Consider the following 22,469-nt stretch of genomic DNA (forward strand, 5'->3'; position numbering starts at 1 on the left):
GGAGTAGACAGAGGGCGATCCTGCTGGCGTCGTCGTCGTAGGAGGGGCAGAGACTGAGTTTTGGGCCTTTTTTTGCCAAACGCAATATTGGTGGGGGTTTGACTGCGTGCCGGTGTTTCTCCGGGCTCTGTTAATTTTAAAGTGGAGCAATAGGTGCAGTCTGGTACTAAAGTAAAGTAGGTAGGTACCTAGTGAAGCGGCACCTTGTGGAAAGGAAACATAATCTTGTTTGCCGGTGTTCAACCGGCGCGGTCCAGCATAGAGAAACTTCTGAGATCGGCCTCAACGAGTTGGACCTAGATCCCGTCGTCTGCAATCTTTCAGTACCCGGGCTACGGCATCCCTCCCCCGTCACCATGAGCGCCTTTATCGCTAGGGCACTCCGAGCCCGCTCCCCAGCCATCTCTCCTTCCCGGTCCGTCTTCTTCGTCCGCTTTGTCACCACGGTTCATGAATCGTCAACCTCCATTGCCGTCGAGACCGCGATCCCTCCCTCAAAGCCTATGACAGGTTCAACCATAGTCCGGAACGCCACCGAATCTACGAGAACCTCTAAACGAGCCTACCTTGTCGACCTTACCCCATCCAAGAACTACCCTGTGTATCCCCGCACCAAATCTGCTGGGCAATCCAAGTTTACGGTCATCAAGCGCATTGCGGGTGACAAACGTGCATTTGCACAGGACCTTGCCAATGCCACAGGTCTTCCGAGGGAGGATATCACGATATCGCCTGTGACGGACCATGTTCAAATTAAGGTGCGTTATAGTTCTCAGCACTGAAGGCATAGCCGTGACTGACAACAGCAGGGTCTACATGTCACGGAAGTAAAGAAGTGGCTTGCTGACGAATTTGGTGATCCTCATAAGCCCACCATAAATGTTGAGGGGCCATCGCCTTAACAGAATGCGGGTTAAGCATGTGGAGAAGTGAACACACCACGCTTTTACCGGTTATAAATCTTGAACGGGAAGAGATCTGGGGTCTGGACATAAGATTATACCTGCAGAGACATTAATCTTTAGGGTTGTACCATCAGATAATTGTAGACTGTACATCAAATGGGAACAGGTTGGGAACAGGATGGGAGTAAGATGTGCATGTAACGTGATGGTAGATGACATGAAGCACTCCAAGGGTATTTTCTATCGAAGTCCGGCCCTTGCTGGTTCTGCTGTAGAAAAGAGCCCGTGCACAAACCGTTGCGCCGTCGTCCTACAACTCGCTTTAACAACTTACAACAAGAGATACAAGATACAACCTGGGTCAGCCAGGTATGATTCGCACCACAATTGATGTACACCCGCGCCTTTTTACTTCTTCTCCAATTCTGTTTCGCCCTCGGCTTTCGCAAACCTCATCTGTGCCAGTGCTGCGCCATGTAGGAGATATTAATTGGTCCATAACACCTTGACTTATCGATGCAGGTCGGCATACGCAGTCAGGTCCCGGATAATCCCGTCCCGTGCCCATTCCGATGACTTCATTGACATGATGCCGAAAACGCTTTCGGCTGAGGGCAGAGCGTTGGCCGGGAGTGCTGAAGGATCGGTTGGGTCGAAGGCGCGTTCGCCCAGTTTTCGCAAGAGAGACACGCTGAGTGCCACTATGTAGGGAAAGTCCTGGTCACGGCCGGCACTGGATTGTTCGTACTGATGACTGAGGACTTGGACAAGGAAGTACAACGCCTCTGCAAAGCCATCCCCGTTGGATAGCCAGGCTCTGGCGACACCGCTCTCGTAGCTTGGTGCCAGAGATGCTAGGATCCCTGCAGCCAACAAACCCTGCATGAGCAATGGCGCGCGGTTCTCGATAGCAATGCGCAGCTTAGGCGACATGACCGCTCGGTTCAATTGACCCTCGGATAATTGAATAGGAACCACTGAGATCGCCAGAGCGAACGTCTTGGTCATGAGCTCATAGGGTGTCGTACTCCCAGCGTCCAGAGCGAATATAGTCTTGTAAAATGTACGGTTAGGCTCATCGCGGGCGAGGAACTTGGCTAGAGCGTCGACAGCGTGGAAGAGATATGGTTGGAGAGCAGGTTCGAAGGGGGGGAAATATAGTCGATCGTCACGGATCGATGGCCCCGGTCCAGGTGCGAAAGCAAGCAAGAAATGCAGCAAGCAGAGCGCTTGCTCGCGCCCTGGAATTTCCACTGCACCTGCAATGTTGGATAAAAGAGTAATTGCGTCCTTCATGAAGTCCAACGTGTTGGCATGCGTTCGGAGCAGCATATTCCGGGTGCCGAGATAGCGTATCATGTCACAGACGAGTTTAATGACAGACTCGTCTGCCAAGACTTGATGATTATGATGCGGACCAAACGGCAGCTGTGGGGATGTGCGCGTAGGCTCAGCTTCTGGTTCGAATGAGAGATTTCGTAGGATTGTGAAAATACACGTCAATCGGTCTACGGCTCTGTCAAGCTCGTACTCCGGGGTGGCAAATTCGGGAAGTTTGCGAACGCTTAGTCGATCAACCCAACAGGCTCGCGCAATGTCTTCGTATGCCGCCAACTGTATGTCGTCAGATACTTCGACTGTGTTCTCTGCAAGTTGTTCCAGCTGCTCCTCGGCGCATTCAACAAGTGCTTCAACAAGCTCCTCACACGACTTCAACTGAATAAAGAGGGGGTCTTTTGAGTCTTTCGGTGGAGTTTGTGTAACGGTAGCAAGCGTGTCGAGCGCCATGCGCACTTCGCCATGAATTCCCGACTCGATACTGCGCGTCAAGGCTTGGAGATCGACCATGCCCAGCTCCCATACGCCTGGAACATCAGGCTTGAACTGTTCAATCATCATGCCTTTTAGATCGACTTGGGCCAGCTTGAAGCCTCCAAATGCATCAGGCTGAGGGAGCCGAACATCACAGGGGTATGCATCTGAAGCAGCCGCAAGACGCACAAGCTTTGGCAAATTCGTCTTGCCAGAAGAGCGTGAGGGTCCAGCAAGTGCGTCGGACTGTGTAGGTAGAGAAGGGATCTGTTCGGCATGCGCATGCGTCGCAGCTGGGAAAGGCCCAGGTGCGTTCAATTGGCCTGCGCTCACGACCGGCTCAATGCCTCTCGGGAGACTGTTCCGATGTTGTCCCGGCGTGCTAGTTGCAAGGCCCAACTGTGTCTGGCCTTGGTGTGCAGTGCTCCCGTTCGTGCCCTGTGGGCCGACGAAAGGTGGTTGTTTGAGCTGCGCCTGACCTTGCATGGAGCTTATGTGGGGTGGTTTTGGTTGTTGAGGTTGCTGCTGTAGTTGCGGAGTATGTTGCTGCGGCTGCTGCTGTTGCGGCAGTGGTGATTGTGAAACTTGCGGCTGCTGTTGGTGTTGCTGCGCATGTTGCTGTTGATGTTGCGACTGGGGGTTCGGTTGCTGATGCTGCTGATGCTGCTGCTGCTGATGCTGAGCTACTGGCTGCTGCGGAGCCTGCGGGGCTTGCGGCTGTCCAGCCTGCATCATGCCTTGAGAAGCCTGAGCTTGCGGCGACATTTGCTTCGCGGGCGAGGGTTGTGGTTGGCCACTAGGGGCGGGTTGGGTTTGTCTACCCTGCTGCTGCTGCTGCATCATCCGCTGCTGGTTCTGCTGAGCAGTCCAGAATTCTTCGAACCGCAGGATGTTCCTTTCGTACATATCTTTGAGCATGGACGGCGCTTGCGGTATCTGGACAGGATGGAATCCGATGGCGTTGGATACATGTGGCCATTGGTTGGAGGCAGTGGTGGACTTATAGCCACCCTTACTCTGAACAGCCTGGAAAAGGTGCATTAAATTAACCGGCCGGTTCCCAATGACAACATTTGTCTCCAGAGGTAAGCCTTTTGAATGCATGAACTTGGATAAGCTCTTCATGAACTGATCCTGACCCATGGGCTGTCGTGATTGAGGCCGTGTGCCCCCTTGCGGCATCTGTCCATTAGGCATGGGCTGCATCGGTTGCTTTGGCACCATGCCTCTTCCCTGAGACAGGTTTTGAGCCTGCATTTGGGCTGCCATTTGTATGTTCTGCTGCATGCCAGGGTGCATGTTCTGCATGTTTCCCTGCGCTTGAAGTTGTTGTTGTAATCTAGCTTGGTACGCAGCCATCTTTTGTTGTTCCGTGGGATTACGTCCTTGCAAATTAGGGGGGAACATCTGATTCGGTATCTGTCCCATTTGCTGCGGCATCTGGCCGCCCATCTGCTGCTGCTGCTGCTGTTGTTGCTGTTGCTGCTGATGTTGCTGCTGCTGCATCATTCCAGTCATAGCATTAGGGTTCGGCGAAGGACGCGCAGGTGAAGGTGTTGGCGTGAAGTTCTGATTGAAGCCAGGCGGCATGTTCTGCATGTTCTGCATATAGGGGTTTGGTTGTGGTGTGCTGCTGTGTTCGGATGGTACCGGAGATGCTTGTGGCCCAAATTGCTGTTGAGTGCTGGGAGAAAAGGGATGCGGCGACGCAGTCGCGACTCGCTGTGGGACGCTTCCAGGGCGCATGTTGCTGCCCATAATGGGCGACGGCGTCGCATTAGCGGAACCATTTGGCTGCAGATGGTTATACGGCGATGGCTGCGGCTGGCCAGGGTTCTGCTGCTGGTGCTGTTGCGGCATGCCACCAGACTGGTATCCGGGAAATTGCTGGGGAGTATCAGAGCGCGAAGTCGGCAGCATGCCTGGGTTTTGTCGCGGCGACCCAGCAAGGCTGTCTTCGCGAGGGCGAGGTCGCTTTGACGGAACAACGGGGTTGGTTTGATAGGCAGGGTTCTGGAAGGAGGGAGAGGCATTGCGCAGTTGTCCGTTCTGCATGGCGACCAGCTGCTGCTGCTGTTGCTGATGCTGCTGTTGCTGCTGGGCGCTGGCAAATTGCGAGGGATTAAATTGGGCAGGATTGCCCATAAAGGCGGATGGATCCATCGTGGCAGAAGAGGGATTGGCGCTGAGATGGTTCATGCGAGGATGGCCTGCGCCGACGATATGGCCATCGGCCTTGGGATCGTTGTGGAGGTTATGGTTGGTGGAGGCAGCGTCGTTGATACAGGCGCTCAGAGTAAGGCTGATGCTAAGCAACCCATTGGCAGCTGGGGACGTCTTCGGCAGTCAGCAGCGCGAAAATGGAAAACCAGGATGCCAATGGAATGAAAGCGATGATAGGCGACGACAGAAATGATGGAAGTCGCACGGAGGTGGGCGGTCGCGATGGACGCGACGCGATGCTCGGGGGTCAGGTCGGGGGGTGGACGAGTGTGGGTGTGGGAAAACAGGTGGGTGCTTTTCGGTTCCAGTCTGGCCAGGGAGGGGGCTTTGGTTGTGTGAAGAAAAAAAGAGCGTAGGCCCGTGGCTAGTCAGATGATAGCGCAGTGATGACAAAAAAAACTGGCACCGACCACGTCGAGAACAATGTCGCGATGGCTTCAGAGCAGACGAGGAGGGCCACGAGGAAAGGGATAGCAGAATGACGAGCAGGGCAATAGATCGTATCGGGCCGGGGGAGATAGGGACACTGCGAGATTGGATGGATTCGGAGGGTGTGTGATGGACGCGACAGATGACAACGAGCAAAGGTCGCGTGTCGGGGCAGTAGCTTACCTCAACAGGTGGACTCTGGAGCGCAAGAGCGACAGAAATGGGTGGATGATGGGCGCGCAAATAGGCAACGGCGAGGACGACTGATGAACAACACCTGAAAAGCTTGGTACTTGTGCCAGTCTTCCTGATTGTCCGTGTGGTCGATGCCTGAGGCCTCCACGCGTTGACTCGAACGGAATGAAGCACACAGGGGGATGGACGCAGGATCAAGCCAGGCAGCAAGGGGGGTTTTTCGTGTCGCCCTTCCTCAAGGCACCTACTTGCCTACCTACCTTACCTTACCTAGGTAAGGCACCTTAAGGTAGGTACCTATGTAGGCGGTTTCAGGCCGCATCAGTGCAATCCAAAAGAGGATTGGTCTATGTGGATAGCATGGGTGCTTGTAAGCCAATCAGCTGTGAGAGTTGTGGAGCGGCTAACGCATTGCGTCTTCAGGCTCAGTCTACGGGTTTGGGGTGGGCCTCGTACAGACACGACGATGGTCAACGGGATAGGTAAGGTACCTAAGAACCATGCTCAAAAGGGAGGGAGTCAGTACTGTACCTTACAACCACAACTTGCCTTCCTTCGTTACCCATTACCGTGATGCATCTGTGGAGCGTGAACTGCAACACCTTTCAAGCGAGCTTGTGTATACTTGGATACGTGCAGGGGCCACCATGAAATTCGACGTCCAAGTCAGCTCACCCAATCACACATATGGACAGGCTGCCTGGCTGATATACGGGACACACATATACATATACTAACACTGAGTACTGAGGTGAGATAGCATACAACCACTGAAAAAAGCAGACTCCTGACTGTCAATAGCTTCTGAGCCGCAGCTGTATGTTAGTTGCAAGAACTGATGGTCAGCTTCTTCGTGATCGCTATGTCAGAGTCACCATTTCCGGCTGTTTCGCCGGCCAAAGCACCCGGAATAACTTCATGCTTGCCGTCAGGTACAGCATCACCCTGGCAGCCACAAATTGATAGAAGTAACTTGTATGAGGAGTCCTTTGAGATTTATCGACATATTGCAAGCTCCGATTGTTGCGTGTCCTAGTTTTCCTCCGGGTCAAGTTGATTGTCTCACAAGGCAATGCATCGCCTTGAAGTTGGTTGGCGGGATTACCTTGGATGAGCGCCTTCTTAGACAGTTTTTTGGCTTGTGTATCCGAGTTCTCATGACTCGTACACAGCACCCGGCCAAGGTGATACGGCTTGCTTACTGTAGGCCAGTTGATTTGAAATTTCGGTGGCTATGAAGCTATGACCTGTCATGGGCATGGCTGTTCTTTTTATTCGATACTTGCAGGTCCGCTTGATTGCAGGGCTCTATCTCAAGGAACTCCTCTCGCCTGGTCCTACCTCCGTCTCTCTTTCCATCCATAAGGGATACACCTTTGAGATCACTCATTCAAGTGGTCCGTAGCACTGTTGCAAACGTCTTCTGCGCTTTTGACCGCACTCACCTGGGATGTACTGATAGGGCTTTCCTAACAGCCTCCATAAACGACCAAAGCGAAGGGCTGGTTTGCTGTGCTATCGCATATACATACTATCTCCAATCACCGATAACTTGCTAATTCGATAATGATGGTTGCCGTTCTTGCGTCGCGTCTACAACTCCCTGAGTACCTAGCCAGGCATCCGGCCCGCTACGACTTGAACTTCCAGCGTCAAATATAAGAAACAACAACGAAGTACACAAAACTCATTGAACCTTTCTCTTGCTATGTGATAATCTTCCAAGCAGCCCCGCTCCAACCCATCGAAGAGATTTCAGTATTTCGCCCGCCATATCCGTCAGAGACGCGCCAAGGCTCACTTTCCGTACTTCATGGCCCGCAGAAGAAGTTACAGCAACCTTCTGACTGCCAGCCGCGCCAACAGACCGACACGTGGACGCAGCTTCTAGAATATGCCAAGCAACATGGCCGTTTCTGCTACAGGCAGAAAGTCTTTGAAGAAAGAATTCAGCAAGGCTGATAGAGCGCTTCTCTGGGACAACGGCGTAAAAATTGAGCGCAAGGTTGGAAAATGTCTTCTCTGGGTTCTCAAGGCTTGCCCGCATCGCACTATTGAGGGCAGACGTGCCGGCTTCTCAATTGATGACTGCGGGAATGAGCCGCTTGCCGTCGAAGGTCTGTACTCAGTTGAAGACTCTCGTTACCTCACCAGTTGTCTGTGGCTGAGCTGACGGCAGTTGTCTGCAGGTATTCGGTCGTACCCCTCTCAAAGTTTGATGCGTCAGATGAAGGTAGGTGACAGAGTCCTCGTCTTACACGCGGTCTCGGGCAGCCCTTCCATTGTTGGCATTGTCACCATTTCCAGGGAGAAGAGCCCTGAATGTAAGTCTGCGACACCAAGTCACGGCCCTGCCAAAATAACTTTCGGCTGACTCAACCATTTCAGATTCAGCATGTGACAAGGATTCACCATACTACGACATCCGTCAAGGAAACTGTTACGCCCGCAACGTGGACATCGACAAGCTTGATTTTATCTGTATTCACGTTACACTTGAGCGTAAATTCAACAGCCCAGTCGGGCTCGGGCGCATCCGTAGTGCCGAACACGAGCACATCTTTGACAGCATGCAGGTACTGAAGCAGCCCCAAATGGTTGTCAGCACCATAGGCCAGGATGCTTGGGATGCCATACTGGCCATTGATGCTGCCCAAAGCTTGATGGATGCGAAGGAGCCTTCCTTATAGGGCCCTGGCTCAGCGAGGGCAACCACGTCAAGCATGGACAGGCACGAACATCGTCCTTTGAATCCTCAACAAGTCTGGCACCAGTCCCCGGAGAGGATATCGGCACAATCCTTTCCGTCATCGCCGCAGCCATGATAGGGCAAATAAAATGTTCGGTAGCTGGAAAAGCCACAGCGAGTAATGAGGCACACTAGACCAGATCTGCCTGTAAAATACCATAACAGGCAAGCTTCAATGATGATAATGCTATGCAAGCAACTTCGCCTTAGTATGCTCCAAGACCACCCGAATACCTGCGTCCAAATTTTCCAAACCAAGAATGGGCTCTATCCACGCAATTGTTTTTGTCTTCAACATGGTAGACTCTGATGTTGCTTCCAAACCGACCTTGAGTCGGGACAAGGCTTCTCGAAGACCGCGGGGGAAGTCGGCCGTGTAAGGATTGATGCCCACCAGCGGAAAGCGCGTGTAGCAGCCCCATGTTGAAGCCGCTGTCTGGTGGTCCTCTTGCATGGCTGCAAGCACATGTTGGATGAGCACGGATTGCGCTGACACCTTGGTAAAGACGGCGAACAGGTCGAAGAAAAGCTCGGCGGTTGCGTCGTTGAAGAACGGTTGTTTCCTTGCAATGTTGAAAATAGCCATCGGTATCGCGCCATCCATGGCTGGGTTGCGCTCCAGTGTACTGGCGGTTTTTTCATCAAAAACGGGCTCTTCGGCCTCCGGCTCTGGCATGATGGCTGTGCCTTCATCTTCATCGTTCAAGTCGTCGTCTCCAACGTTGAACATGATGGCGTCGCCTTCTGCAACTTGCTCGCCCGCCAAGGGACCAACCCTCCCCCCCTTCTTGCTGTCTTTGCGGTTACGCTCCATCTTGGCCAGCCACTCCATCTCGCACCGAGCGTACTCGATCCACAGTCCGCCATCTACAGTGCAGAATCGGCAGCCGCGCATGAAATATCCCCTCGCAGTACCCATATCGCCATTCTTTGCGGCCCTGCGTCCTGCGAGCACCCAGAGCTCTGCATCGCGTGGCATAAGTCTCAGGGCACGGGTCATAGTCCTCCTCCACCTCTTGGTAGCCCTGATTCGTTCAGTGTAGGTAAGATAATCGAGCCACAGCTCCTTTGATGCAGGGCGTTTCGTGACGGCTCGCTCGTAAATAGCTAGAACCCGAGCCTGAGTGGCATGCTGCGAAGCGACGTGACGAATCTTGAGGCGTTCGCAGCGCTTCACTCGCAGGGCATCAAGTGAAATTTCCCAAGCGACATAGTTCGTGAAGTCGGTAGGTTGAACGCCCGGTGCAAGCGCCCGGTGCTCAAAATCGCTGCGACGCTGTACAATGTTGCGAATCTCTTCCTGTAATGTGTCAGAGCTCGTGGTGGCTGAAGAATGGTGGTGGGGGGTTATTGTCTACCTTGGTGAAGATTTCCTTCGCCTCCCATTCTCGCAACTGAGGAACTGACCTCTCCAAGTAGAATCGAGCTTTCTCTGCAACACCCGCCATCTTGATCTTGATCGACTAAATGTCGTAAGCTGTCAAGTCGGTCAAGTACTTGAGGCAAGCGATTTATCAACCTTCCGCAATTGAAAAAGTTTGGCGGCCGCCATCGAAGTTAAAGTGGGAACTTGAGATAACAAATCTTATCAGTGAGCTAGTCCAGAAGAGGGTGGAGGCTGAAGCCGTCCAGCAATTGAGTGCTCGAATTGGCTGTAAGGCCAGGTACCTGAAGTAGGTACCTAGGTAGGTAGTCACAAGCAAGACGAACATAGCCGAACACGACACGACACGCGATCCGCGCTTCACTTCTCTTTCCCATCTGTCGCCTCCATATTCCCAACGCTCTTTTGGTCGGCCACTGCGTCCGCCCCCGTTTTCTTCGCATCCGGATTGTTCGGATGCTGTTTAAAAACCTCTGTTGTTGCTTTTAATCCTGTCGAAATGTCGTCGAGGTACAAGGATAAGGACGGAGGTGTCGTGCTGGCTTTCGGTGGCCAGTGGGTGAGCTGGTTGCATACCACCGTCGCCTACAGTATGTGCCCCTCGGCTCTGGTGGCCAGCTCTCCGCATCACCTGATGCATCACTGACCGCATGTTAGCTGCCTTCATCAGCGCATTTATCGTCGGTGTCTCTCTCCACTACAAGAAGATCGTCCAGAATGAGTGGTACGGGTACCCCGAAGAATGGTTCCCCTCCGTCTCCGCAACCATTGGCGACAAATATCCCGAACGGTCCTTCTTTATGCTCTTCATCGCTATCACCTCAGGCCCTCGATTTGCCCTTGTCGGTTTATGGTATCTTCTCACCAGAAAGCCTGGCCAAACATTGCCAAAGTTCATCTTTGCGATGGGCATCTTCCGAACACTAACCTGCGGTGGCTTCACCTACGTCACTTCGACTGACGACCACCAATGGCATGATATCTTCATGATTTCCTACATCGTTGCGACGGTGCCGTGGACTATTGGCTGTATTACCCTTAGCCCATCCAATCCCAAGGCAATCCGTTACAGGAAGATCATTGCTAGTTCCTTCTTTGGCACACTCGTGCCTCTCATCTACTTCTTCATTCAGCACAAGGTCCACCGAGTGCCCGGAGGTGAGTTGGCCGAATTACTGCACGTGCCACTGTGCTGACCCACGCAGCCTATACGACCTACGCTTTCTTCGAATGGTCGCTCATTCTTTTCGATGTCGCCTTCGACGCTGTGACGGCTTACGACTTCAGAACATTCCAAGTGATCATCAAGGACGTTCAGGGCGCGAGCAAGGGGTACGTGCATTGGCTTCCGAAATAGCGTTGTACCTATCGTACATTTTCAAAGAAATAAAACGCGATAGGACTGGATTCTAAAGTTTTGGTTCTAGTGAAAACCGGTCCTCTGTTCCCTCAGCAGTCCTTGAGAAGGAGTAAGTCGATCGACACCCGCTGGACCTTTGTCACTGTGGCACTCCGCTAATGACCAACACTTAGGAAAAAGAAGGCTTCTGCCGGCATCTTGTCCGTTAAATTCACTTGGACGGAAGCTATCGACACCGTTGCGGAGGTGTATCATGGCTACATCTTTTGGACCATCCTTACCAGCCTGGGTGTGTCCGTTTGGTACTTCCCCTTGTGGTACATGGGCCTCTCCGGTTACGAAGTGGTCGTCATGGCTTCTGTTTCACCACTCCTGCTATCCATTGGTCCTCTTCGCCGAATGGTCGTTGCCAACCAGCGCATCGTTCACCTGCTTTCCTTGTCAGCCGTCGTGGCCTACAAGGTCGAGTCCCCAGTCTATCGCCTCTTTGCCGTCTCTTTCGGTGTCTCAATGGCCTGTTTGGGCTGGGCCACCACCTTTTATGCGGAGTCTGTCCATGAAGGAAGACTTGAGTCAAAACTCCTGGCTCTTACTCTCGGTCTGGTCCTGTCTTCCGCCATCAAGTTTGCCTGGTGGACCAACAACCCTGTCTGGCCAATCATGCACGCTGCGAATGGAGGCTGGAATGGCATTGGAGGTATCCTTGCTACGTTAGCCGCCCTCCGCTTCACCCGCAAGGCGCCCCTAACAAGCGGCCAATCTGCCTCTGACCCCCAGCGCAGTGGGTCATCTTTGTTAGCAGCTTTCGGCACTGGTGGTGTCTTCTTTGGCATGCACTGGCTCCTTTCCGACAGCAGCACCATGATTCTCTGGGTTTGGGAGGGCTACCCTATTCGTGGACCGACTGCTAACACATATGGCTGGCTGACGGGTGTTGCTATGACAGCTGGTGTGCTATTTGGTCAGTCTCGCCCTTCTTTGGTCACGAGTTGGGCTGCATATAGTGCTGGCTGCGCCGGTGCTTATGTTGTAACCTACCACCACAACTGGTTTGGCTATTACGGAGCGCTTGCTTTAACGGTTTATCTCATGGCCATTGCGGGACCAATCATCAGCAGTGCTGCGAAGAGGAACCCCGTCATCACTTTTGGCCTAGGTTTTCTCTTTTATAATTTTTTGGTCCTCTTCTCTGTCTGGGTTGTTGCCTACGCCTTTGTGCCGGGCGGCCCCTATGTGCGTGAGCACACTGATTGGGTCATGGCGACCATGATGCTGCTCATTGGCCTCGGTGTGCTGGGACTTGGCTCAACGACAGCACAGAGTCGCCGCAAGAAGGCCCAGCGCCCATCAGCCTCAGTATTCCAGCACCGTGAGTTCCACAGGGCTGCCGCCATCGCAGTCAACCTGTTCTTCCTTTCGGCTGCGTTCTTGCGTTTCCCAACCAACGATTACGAGCCGTATCACGGAGAAGATCGTGTCATGACGGCGGGCGTCTGGACGATTCATTTTGCGCTGGACAACGACATGTGGTCATCCGAGTACCGTATGCGTGATCTCATCAAAGAAATGGAACTCGATGTCGTGGCCCTCATTGAGACGGACTGTCAGCGCATCATCATGGGCAACCGCGACACTTCTCAGTTTCTTGCGGAGGACCTCGGCATGTATGTCGATTATGGCCCAGGTCCCAACAAGCACACATGGGGCGTAGTGCTTCTTTCCAAGTACCCTATTCTCAAGTCAGAGCACCACCTACTTCCCTCTCCTGTCGGCGAGCTGGCGCCGGCAATTCATGCAACACTGGATGTCTACGGCCGCGAGGTGGATGTATTTGTTTTCCACTCGGGCCAGGAAGAAGACCCTGAAGATCGCCGCCTGCAGTCACTTTACCTCTCGAAACTCATGGGCTCGACCCCGCGCCCCGCGATCCTCCTTAGTTACCTTGTCACCAAGCCGCTCCAGGGCAACTACAACACCTATGTCAGCGATGTGTCGGGCATGCATGATGTCGACCCGTCGGACTGGGACCGCTGGTGCGAGTACATCCTGTTTAAACGTCTCAAGCGAGTGGCATACGCGCGTGTCAGTCGTAGCACCATTACGGATACAGAGCTGCAGGCCGCCAAATTCGTCATTCCCGCAACTGAAGCAGAGAGTAATGCGATCGAGGCTCTTGACGACGAGACCCGCAACCGTCGAGTCAATGAGGACGATGTGCCTGTGGGTTGGAGATTCCCGGCACTGTTCCGAGGCCAGGGCGTCCGTGATCACAGATACCATGTTTTCGACGAGCCCAGATACTACAACAACTGAGGTTTGAATGACTGGAATGGGGCGAACATTGGTTGGAAAATATGGTCTCTTCTATGTTGTGTAAACTGAAATATGTACAAAAGTGCTAGAATTGACAATTGATGATGACCACACCCAAACAACTAAATTACACGCACACGTCCATGCGTGCGGTCATGTTGTCCCTAATCCCGTAACATTGTTGTCCGTGTCCTCTGCTCTTGAGATATTTTTTAGTAAACCTTCAATCGACGAGAGGGCCGAAACAATAATGCGCCTAGAACACAGGAATGTAGACTACGTCCGCAAATGCGTGTTACGTCTTACAAGCCATCACGACTTGCGAAAACTCGCCAGAACTTGCCATGCGACAACAAAGCAGCAGGACAACGATGGGGGATAAAAAGTTGTAATCACTTCAAGATGAGACCATGGAAGCAACCATACGAATACTCAACAGTCGGCCCGCACCATGGTGCCTTCGGCGGCGGAGAAGTGACCCCACCTCAATCCAGTGTTCCGGCATAAGACCCACCGCGGAAAGCAGGCGTGGACGTCCTCCAGGCCCGCGCTGCTCCGCGTAATGCCGCCCGCGGTGGGTAATGTCATCGCAATGATTGGGCAGCCGATACGCACGTTTCAAGATCGAGGTCAGAAAATGTGTGCAGAATTTGGTACTTGGCCATGGATGAGCGTTCCGCCGATAGCCGTGGGCGGCCGAATGGGGCAAGTGACAGCGTCGTGGGGCTGGGGAAGTTTGGGGAAGCGTCTTGGAGAAGTTGGACCGGTGTAAGCCGAGCTCTGTTTGGGGCTGGGAACCCCGGATGAGGGAGGTGGATGTGTATAAGGTGTGCGGGCATGACGAGGTGATGGCGGAAGATGTGCGGGGACTTAACTCTCATTTCCTCATCGGAGAGAGTCTGAATTCTTTCTGCCTTTTTGCTTATCTCGAAAGCTGGGTTGGACTTCGTCCCTACGAAAAGTGATATCACAAACAGCGTGAACTGTAGAAGATTCACCACAACCAACCTGATACCGGCACAATCTCGAAACAGAGCAGAATGGCTAACCTCAGTCATCTGTGGTTCTGGCTAGGGCTCATCGCCGCCGCCGCGGCGCTGTATGTACGTTATCAAGGCAATTCCCCATGTCAAGAAAACATAGCCTAACCAGAGGCATAGACGATAATCCTCATTGTCTATCGCATCTTCTTCCACCCGCTGGCTAAGTACCCGGGGCCACTCATTGCCAAAGTCACGGATGCTTACCAGTTATATCATGCCTGGAAGGGGGACCGCCACCTCGAGTTCTGGCGCATGCACGAGAAATATGGCAAAATCGTTCGCTTCGGCCCAAACAGCGTGTCTTTCAATTCAAACACGGCCCTCAAGGATATATATGGCTTCCGCTCCAACGTTCGCAAAGCCGAGTTCTACAACGCCTTCGTACACCCAGCCCCCAACACGCACAACACGCGCGACAAAGACGTACACGCGCGAAAGCGCCGCGTCATGGCTCAGTCTTTCTCCGACAACGCCATCCGTGAGATGGAGCGCTACATTCTGGCCAACGTACGGACCTTCACCACGCAAATCGGCGCTGGCGCCGATAATCTGGAGAAGAAGGGCTGGTCCACACCCAAGAACATGACGGATTGGTGCAACTACCTTGCCATGGATATCCTGGGTGATCTTGCCTACGGCAAAGCATTCCACATGCTTGAGGCTCCTGACAACCGTTTCGCGCTCGATCTAATTGCCGCCGCAACCAAGCGTCACTTGATCGTAGGTCTCATTCATAGGAGAGAAGGGTTTTAATGACGTGCTGACGCAGAAACCCAGTGCGGCACCATGCCAATCGTCGACAAACTCAAGCTTGACAAGTTCCTGTTCCCCCAGATTGCTGCCGGCCGTGCTCGCTACATGGTATACAGCAAGGGTCAACTGACCGAGCGTACGAAGCTCGGCGACGATACTGACCGACGCGACTTCTTCTACCACCTGCTCAAGGCCCGGGACCCCGAAACCGGCCAGGGCTTTTCTACTCCCGAGTTGTGGAGCGAATCTAACCTTCTGTAAGTATAGCCACCGCTTGAAAAACGTTGGCAACTGACTAGCCAACAGTATCATTGCTGGCTCCGACACCACCTCGACTGCCATGGCCGCTACTCTGTTCTACATTACCCGTAGCCCGGCAGCTCTTCAAAAGGCCACAGAGGAGATCCGCAGCAAGTTTAGTGATGTGGAGGAAATTCATCAGGGACAGACCCTAAACTCGTGCTCCTACCTCCGCGCCTGCGTCGACGAGGCCATGCGTCTCTCGCCCTCTGTCGGTGGTCTGCTCCCTCGGGAGGTTCTCCCGGGTGGCTTGAAGATTGATGGAAGCTTCATTCCCGCTGGCACCGTTGTCGGCACGCCCCACTACACCATTCACCACAACGAGGAATACTACTCGTCACCGTTTGCTTACGAGCCCGAGAGGTGGATTGTTGGCGCTACAAGGGCGTCGACGGGCCGCGCCACGACCGAGGTCGATTTGACCGCTGCGCAGAGCGCGTTCTGCCCATTCTCCGTGGGTCCTCGCGGTTGCATCGGCAAAGGCCTGGCCTACGTCGAAATGATGGTGACGCTGGCGCGCACTCTGTACTTATATGACCTGCGCAAGGCTGTCGGCGTGGTGGACCCTGGCGAGGGTAGCCCGGACTTTGAGTATGGACGTCACCGTGTGTCGGAATTCCAGCTGAGCGACACTTTCACCAGCGTTAAGGATGGCTGCCTCGTGGAGTATCGCAGGCGGGACTAGGATGAAATTGAACGAACGTGGTCAGCTTGTCAATGTACTGTAAAATTGTCATGCTTTGGGTATGTACCCAAGGAACACAAAGCAGCTGGAGGCCCTGAGCTGAGCGCTCGGTTCTGGTGTACGGGGTGTAGCGGGCTGATATATGAGAAACGTTTTCACGAATTGAATTGATTCATTGAGAATTATCTGTAATAAACATCTCGATAGAATATTGACCTACTTTTGCATCGCATTGTATCGGAACGCTTGTGGGCGATGGTATTGAGATCAAGAAGTACTGACAGTGCGAGCTGCCGAGGACTTGTGACTTTACGAACTGTATTATTCTCCACTTGTGGCACTCAGAACGCGTCCTCCCGTGCAGCAAGGCTGAGCAAGAAAGGCTGAACCGCGTGAAGAACGTACCTATCAACCCAATCCACCTATTGACCTTCACCACTACGACAAAGCCAAACGCACAAGTCTGTGACCAGGATTATATCAATATTCCATCTAGACGCCCGAAATGAAATCGACGAGACGGGTATAAACCTCTACTTCTGCCTCCTCTGACCTTGCCATGGTTGTCTGCAAATTTTGGGATGCAGGCAACTGCAGGTTTGGACGTGCGTCCCCCACTACACAGGAGCGACTGCTATCCTGACGATGTATTTAAAAACCTGTCTTGTCCGCATTGCTCACATATTTGTTAGAGAACTGTCGCTTTGAACACCCAAACACAAACCGAAACCAGACTGGCAATCGATTCTCAGCCTTCAACAACCCGTCAAGCGGGGGTGGATTCGGAAACGGAAGCAGCGACAATGGTTCGTAGCAGAAACTGACGATGAAACAATCACAGTGGTTAGAATGGCTGATTTAGTATAGGCACCAACACATATTCAATGACCAAAGAGACTATCGAGAAAGACTTGACGACAGAGCGACCGCAATGGATTCTTTCTGCGTATGGTCCTGGCCGGGACGCACCGGAGCAGCTATTTGGAGGCAGTGTTCGAGAACAGAGCTTCGAGGAGATGCGACTGCATCACGTACTGGCAGCGTCCAAAGGCAGTCCACAGCAGGCAGTACGAAGAACGAAGCTTATTCCGTCCACAGACCTGGCATTGGCTGACCGTCTCTAGCTCAACGAAGCGCAGCAATTGTATCAACAGGCCGAGCAGCAGATCCAGACAACGGTCAGAAATCTCGACGGTGCGATACAGTTCATCATTGCGGCTGGAAACAGTCATCCGAATCGAATCGATATCTGCAAACAAAACACACTGCCCGGCGGCACCACCGGCGAATTCCTTAAGGAAAATAGAGCTGAATCTGCCTTTTCGCAGGCCAGCCCCTTTCAGTCCAATTCTGGCACCAACTCCTCGAATCCCTTTTCAAGCCATGCGCAATCCTCTTCTCCATTCGGTGGCAACACTCCATCCTCCAACACTAGTAGCCCATTCGGCCAAGCACATAACTCTGGTGCGAGCACCTTTGGACAGCCCTCGAGTACCAGTGCCTTTGGGCAGCCCAATGCACTTGGCCAGAAGCCCAGTCCCTTTGGCACGCCCGCGTTTGGACAAGCTTCGCAACCGACATCGGCGTTTGGACAACCACCGCCAACTACTTCAGCATTTGGAAAGCCGGCGTTTGGCCAGCCGGCCCAGCCTACTCCAGCTTTCAGCCAGCCAGGCCAGCCCTCGACGACATCAGCGTTCGGACAGGCGTCAGCACTAGGCCAAAAGCCCAGCCCCTTTGGGGCACCATCGTTCGGGCAGGCGTCGCAGCCAGCGGGAGGCTCTGGTGCTTTTGGTCAGACGAGCGCATTGGGACAGAAGCCGAATCCATTTGGGAACCCAAGTACGTCAATTCCATTTGGCGTGGCGGCGAATAATTCCAACTCGAACACCACGGCAAGTCCATTTGGAAGCACTGTCAAGCCAGCAAGTCCTTTCGGCGAACAGAACCAGCAAGGTGCTTCACCTTTCGGCGCACCATCCCAACCTGCTGTGTCTAATCCTTTCAGCCCAGCACCGCAGCCTGCGACTTCGAGCCCCTTTGGACAGCCGACGAAATCAGCGACGGCCAGCCCTTTCGGACAACCTGCCCAGGGTGCCGGTGCAAGTCCTTTTGGACAGCCTGCGCAGCAGCCCGCAGTGAGTCCCTTCGGACACCCGACGCAGCCTGCAACGACCAGTGCGTTTGGCCAGTCGGCTCAGCCATCTGTCCCCGCAGCAAACAATCCGTTCGGCCAGGCATCACAGTCTAGCGGAGCAGCGGCAGCAAGTCCCTTCACGCAGGCAAGCAATCCATCTCCATTCGGCCAAGCCTTAAGCTCGACAGGCAACCCACCTTCCAATCCTTTTGGCGGCTCTAATAACGGGGTTCAAGCTGCAAAGCCAGCAGTGGCAGGCAGCGGCGGCGGCGCTGGCCCATATCCGCCAGGATGCTCCAAACAGCATCCTAACCTATCATCTTACGCCACTAAGAATATGGACGGTCAGCTGGCACAGTGGAACGGCAAGACAGTCACATATCAAGATGGCCGTCCAGGGATAAGAGCATTCAACGGGTCCTGGACAAGAATATGGTTTCCCGATGGAGCACCAGCGTACTACAAAGACACTGAGCTCCCAGTCGAGGCATATGATGAGGAGTCAAAGGCACAATGGCAGTCTTTTGCTCAAACGGGTCGTTTTGAGGGAGGCCTGATGCCCGAATTGCCTCCTATGCGGGAAGCATGTTTATGGAATATATAACGATAGTCTTGTAGAGATTAGAATTGGCACAGCGTCTCGCAAACGGTCAAATTGGACGCGTCATCCTCAACTTCGTTTTTAATTATGGCATGATGGCACTAGGTTGAGGAATACCGAGTTTCATAGAGCTTCTCCAGGGGACAAGATACTAATGTATAACAATCTGTACGGGCCACACATGTGACGGTTGGTGCAGGGCATGGACGAGACATCACAATTGATCAACCATTACTTGAATATTCTTGTATTGCTCCGCGGCCGCTATGCAGCGACCGGGATCGAATTTGCCACATCTACTCCTTCTCTGGAGCAAAACGACGAGGACACAGCTGTGAAGACAACAGTTTTCACGCCATCATCAGCACATCTTAGTGTACTGGTGGTTGCCCGTAAAGATAGCTAGGCTGTGTGCGGGAACGAGAATGTGCTACACAAGTCGGGCTATATCGCTTAAGCAGCAATGGTGACCTCAACTTCGACACCGGCCTCGATGTTGACAATGATCTGCTTGACAATCTCGGTGGGGGCGTTGAGGTCGATGAGGCGCTTGTGGATGCGCATTTCGAAGCAGTCCCAGGTCTTGGAACCCTCACCGCAAGGGGTCTTGCGGGTAGTGACCTTGAGGGTCTTGGTGGGGAGGCGGACGGGGCCCTTGGCTGTTCGCAAGTGATTAGCATTCGGTGCGCTCGTAGTCCGACATCAAGATTGGGGTGCGTACTCTTCAGGTCCTTGGACTTGGCACGCTCGAGGAGCTCAGTGCAGGTCTTCTCGAGAGCCTGGACCTTGCGGGAAGACAGAGTGATTCTGATCTTGTGGGTCTTGACCTCAGCGCCGGGGGCACCCTTCTCCTCTGCCAAAAATTGTCAGTCCGCTATTCGAGACGCCTGGATGTTGGCCGGCTTACGCTTGTACGACATGGTGATGGTATTGGTTGGATGGGCTCTTCACGACTCGAACGGTAGACGTTTCTGTCACAATGTCAGTATTCTGTCGATAGTCTCAAAGCGTCTTGAGTTGATGATAGGCCCTGCCCTCTAATTTAACAGCTGTACGTACCGGCAAAGTGATGAAGGCGGATTGGCAAGTGTAGCTTCGAGGGGTAAAAAGAGACTGAGATCTGAATCGCGAACTTTTTCGTGGAGTTCAAACAGAATTGTGGGGCCGGTAGGGCTTGCGTGAAGCAAGCAAGTATTGGCGCTAGTCTATATCCGGACTAGTGTGGGGTCATCCTCACCAGCTTGTACCTAGGTATCTTTCCCATTATCGTCCACATCGCGCAACAGGGATCCTGATGATTCATCCGGCGACGTCAGGTTGAGTTGCTGGAGCTGCATTTATATAAAAGACGTCGCGAGCTTCACGGGATCAACCGGGGACCTCGTGCATGACAGTGGTATAGTTCATCGGTTACTCCATTGCAGTACAATCATGGTATCCTCTCAAGTTCTTCCTCCGTTGGCGCCCTTTCCCCCTCCTTCACTTCGCTCACACCTCAGTCAGCAAGACTGGGATGCTCTACTGGATGCATGGGACAGATCGACACGGACATATTGTGTTCAGGCCGATGACATTCTTTCGCAGGCCGACAGCTTGACTCTCTTCTTGGCGTCATTCATCCAAGAAGTTGCGCAGACAAGCCCTTCCTTCATATTAGGTGCCTCACAGACGACAAAATCACTCCTCAACTCAACCCTCAACCTTTTTGCCAGGCGAATAGCTGTTAATGCACCGCCGGAGCTTACGAGATGGCAAGTTCTCGCCGATGCTTCCAAGCTTTACACCAAAGCTCACATTTCGGTCTCACTTTCAATGCTCTTCTCGACACAGCCCGCCGTCCTAGAAACGAGCCTCTCGCCCCTGAAGAAATCCCTTATCACGCAATTGGATGCGGGCTTCAAAACCGACATCGTGGCCCTGGAGAGAACACTCACGAGATTGAATCATTTAATACACGCTTCACGTGATGTGGCCGCCTTCATCCTGGCAGGTAGCGATCTCTTAGATGGTCTCATCACGAGATACAAGATTATGAACCCACCGCTCAGGAAAGTCATCATCGCAACGACATACCTTTGTTTGGTTGGACTTACGGAAGACGGCAACTCCAGAAACACAGAAAGCATAGAAATTGGGAGTAACGGAAACGGCAAAGCACGATGGGGCATGCTCGCAGATTCTCTATTCGAACTCATATCTATCGCCGAGGCGCATCGCTCCGGGCCTCTCAACGTCAATGATTCTCTGGTTGCCGAGATTGTCAGCGCAACGCCTTTGCTAGCCATCCTTTTACGACGCGCAGAAGATGCTGGCACGTTATCACCTACATTGAAAGCTAGGCTTGAGACTCTGCAGGGCTTCAAGAAGGCAGGTGTTGGCCCCTCACGTCCACGAGCCAAGAGAAGGAGACAGAAGGTTGATAAGGGGAAGGGCCTTGCGGAAGGCGATGATGGTATGGAGATGCACATTCACAGAATGAGCCAAATCGCAGTAATCCAGGATCTGTTTCCTGATCTTGGATCCGGCTTTGTAGCCAAATTGCTTGACGAATTCGGCGAGGATCCCGAAGCAGTCATAGCTAAGCTTCTCGAAGACGATTTGCCACCAGAATTGGCGGCTGCGGACCGTGCCGAGCTGTTGTAAGTCTGCCGAGCAGTCACATCCCAAGTCGATGTATCAAATACTGACATTCTTAAGATCTTCCCAATCTACCATCGAATCACTTCCAGAGAATACTATGGCCCCGCGCTCAGCACCAAACCCGTCACAAACCCTTCCTCAGCGCCGGAATATATTCGACGATGACGAGCTCACCAGCGAGATGACAAATCTTCACTTCGGCAAGCGTAATCCAGCAAAGACTGCTGACGACGTCTTAGCCGACCGCAAAACAGCACCCAACAAGGCAGCTATCATGTCCGCCCTCGCAGCTTTCGACTCGGACGACGACGAGCGCGATGATACGTACGACGCCGATGATGTGGGCGGCGCGGTAGACACAGCTGCTGGCGGGGAGGACGAGGTTGACGGTAACGCCAATGAAGAGACACTCTTCCGCGGTTGGCAAGCTGATCCCAATGTCTTTGACCGCGACGCAGGCACGAGACGAAGTGACCCTCGCGGCAAACTGCGGGAAATTACGGGACTGACAGACGAAGCTATCGAGGGCTGGGCTGTCATGCTGGGTCGAAACCCACGGTTAAAACGACGACTGGAAATCAAATATAACACGTTCACCGGCATCCAGACGGAGTTGGCAAGCACATCTTGGCGGGGAAGAGGAGAAGATACGGGGACAGATCCTGGGGTTCCATCATCTTTTCGGGGTGGTAGAGGCGGCGGCTCAGATAGGGGACGAGGAAGGGGCCGCGGCGGTGGCGGCGGTGGCGGCGGCAATGTCGCTGGTCCGGCAAATGATAAAGATACAGAAGCGGCGCGGCGTAGGAAAGAAGCGAACAAGGGGTCCAAGGCGAATCACAACCGCCGAGATCAGAGAGCAAAGAAGATGGCGAGGGGTGGCTTCCCTGGCTGATGTATGGACGGTATTGCTAGAGCAGCGCTATCTAAAAGCCAAAACCAA

General features: G+C 53.3%; 9 protein-coding genes across 9 annotated transcripts; 6 read left to right on the plus strand and 3 right to left on the minus strand.

Moving 5' to 3' along the window:
- Positions 1–356: 356 nt before the first annotated feature.
- D7B24_004557 (uncharacterized protein) lies at positions 357–902 on the plus strand (the record flags this gene model as incomplete). Its single annotated transcript, XM_028638725.1, has 2 exons — positions 357–758; positions 810–902. The coding sequence occupies 2 exons, from the start codon at positions 357–359 to the stop codon at positions 900–902; spliced, it is 495 nt and encodes a 164-aa protein (XP_028496633.1).
- Positions 903–1,415: 513 nt separating this feature from the next.
- On the minus strand, positions 1,416–6,066 carry D7B24_004558 (uncharacterized protein; the record flags this gene model as incomplete). Its single annotated transcript, XM_028638726.1, has 3 exons — positions 1,416–5,054; positions 5,553–5,646; positions 6,056–6,066. The coding sequence occupies 3 exons, from the start codon at positions 6,064–6,066 to the stop codon at positions 1,416–1,418; spliced, it is 3,744 nt and encodes a 1,247-aa protein (XP_028496634.1).
- Positions 6,067–7,470: 1,404 nt separating this feature from the next.
- D7B24_004559 (uncharacterized protein) lies at positions 7,471–8,254 on the plus strand (the record flags this gene model as incomplete). Its single annotated transcript, XM_028638727.1, has 3 exons — positions 7,471–7,681; positions 7,754–7,888; positions 7,953–8,254. The coding sequence occupies 3 exons, from the start codon at positions 7,471–7,473 to the stop codon at positions 8,252–8,254; spliced, it is 648 nt and encodes a 215-aa protein (XP_028496635.1).
- A 246-nt stretch (positions 8,255–8,500) lies between these two features.
- UTP6 (U3 snoRNP protein) lies at positions 8,501–9,865 on the minus strand (the record flags this gene model as incomplete). Its single annotated transcript, XM_028638728.1, has 3 exons — positions 8,501–9,613; positions 9,672–9,776; positions 9,833–9,865. 3 exons carry the CDS (start codon positions 9,863–9,865, stop codon positions 8,501–8,503), a joined length of 1,251 nt encoding a protein of 416 aa, XP_028496636.1.
- Positions 9,866–10,196: 331 nt separating this feature from the next.
- CWH43 lies at positions 10,197–13,370 on the plus strand (the record flags this gene model as incomplete). The annotated part of the gene is made up of 5 exons (XM_028638729.1): positions 10,197–10,287; positions 10,355–10,855; positions 10,903–11,029; positions 11,125–11,166; positions 11,231–13,370. 5 exons carry the CDS (start codon positions 10,197–10,199, stop codon positions 13,368–13,370), a joined length of 2,901 nt encoding a protein of 966 aa, XP_028496637.1.
- Positions 13,371–14,410: 1,040 nt separating this feature from the next.
- On the plus strand, positions 14,411–16,151 carry D7B24_004562 (uncharacterized protein; the record flags this gene model as incomplete). Its single annotated transcript, XM_028638730.1, has 4 exons — positions 14,411–14,473; positions 14,531–15,133; positions 15,191–15,423; positions 15,473–16,151. 4 exons carry the CDS (start codon positions 14,411–14,413, stop codon positions 16,149–16,151), a joined length of 1,578 nt encoding a protein of 525 aa, XP_028496638.1.
- Positions 16,152–17,035: 884 nt separating this feature from the next.
- On the plus strand, positions 17,036–18,293 carry D7B24_004563 (uncharacterized protein; the record flags this gene model as incomplete). The annotated part of the gene is made up of 3 exons (XM_028638731.1): positions 17,036–17,218; positions 17,276–17,993; positions 18,160–18,293. 3 exons carry the CDS (start codon positions 17,036–17,038, stop codon positions 18,291–18,293), a joined length of 1,035 nt encoding a protein of 344 aa, XP_028496639.1.
- A 1,049-nt stretch (positions 18,294–19,342) lies between these two features.
- On the minus strand, positions 19,343–19,809 carry RPS20 (40S ribosomal protein S20; the record flags this gene model as incomplete). Its single annotated transcript, XM_028638732.1, has 3 exons — positions 19,343–19,548; positions 19,611–19,742; positions 19,797–19,809. 3 exons carry the CDS (start codon positions 19,807–19,809, stop codon positions 19,343–19,345), a joined length of 351 nt encoding a protein of 116 aa, XP_028496640.1.
- Positions 19,810–21,364: 1,555 nt separating this feature from the next.
- On the plus strand, positions 21,365–22,421 carry D7B24_004565 (uncharacterized protein; the record flags this gene model as incomplete). Its single annotated transcript, XM_028638733.1, has 2 exons — positions 21,365–21,528; positions 21,587–22,421. The coding sequence occupies 2 exons, from the start codon at positions 21,365–21,367 to the stop codon at positions 22,419–22,421; spliced, it is 999 nt and encodes a 332-aa protein (XP_028496641.1).
- Between the last annotated feature and the right edge of the window lie 48 nt (positions 22,422–22,469).

The sequence above is a fragment of the Verticillium nonalfalfae genome (assembly GCF_003724135.2).
Source record: "Verticillium nonalfalfae strain VnAa140/NRRL 66861 chromosome Unknown scaffold_26, whole genome shotgun sequence".
Classification (NCBI taxonomy): domain Eukaryota; kingdom Fungi; phylum Ascomycota; class Sordariomycetes; order Glomerellales; family Plectosphaerellaceae; genus Verticillium; species Verticillium nonalfalfae.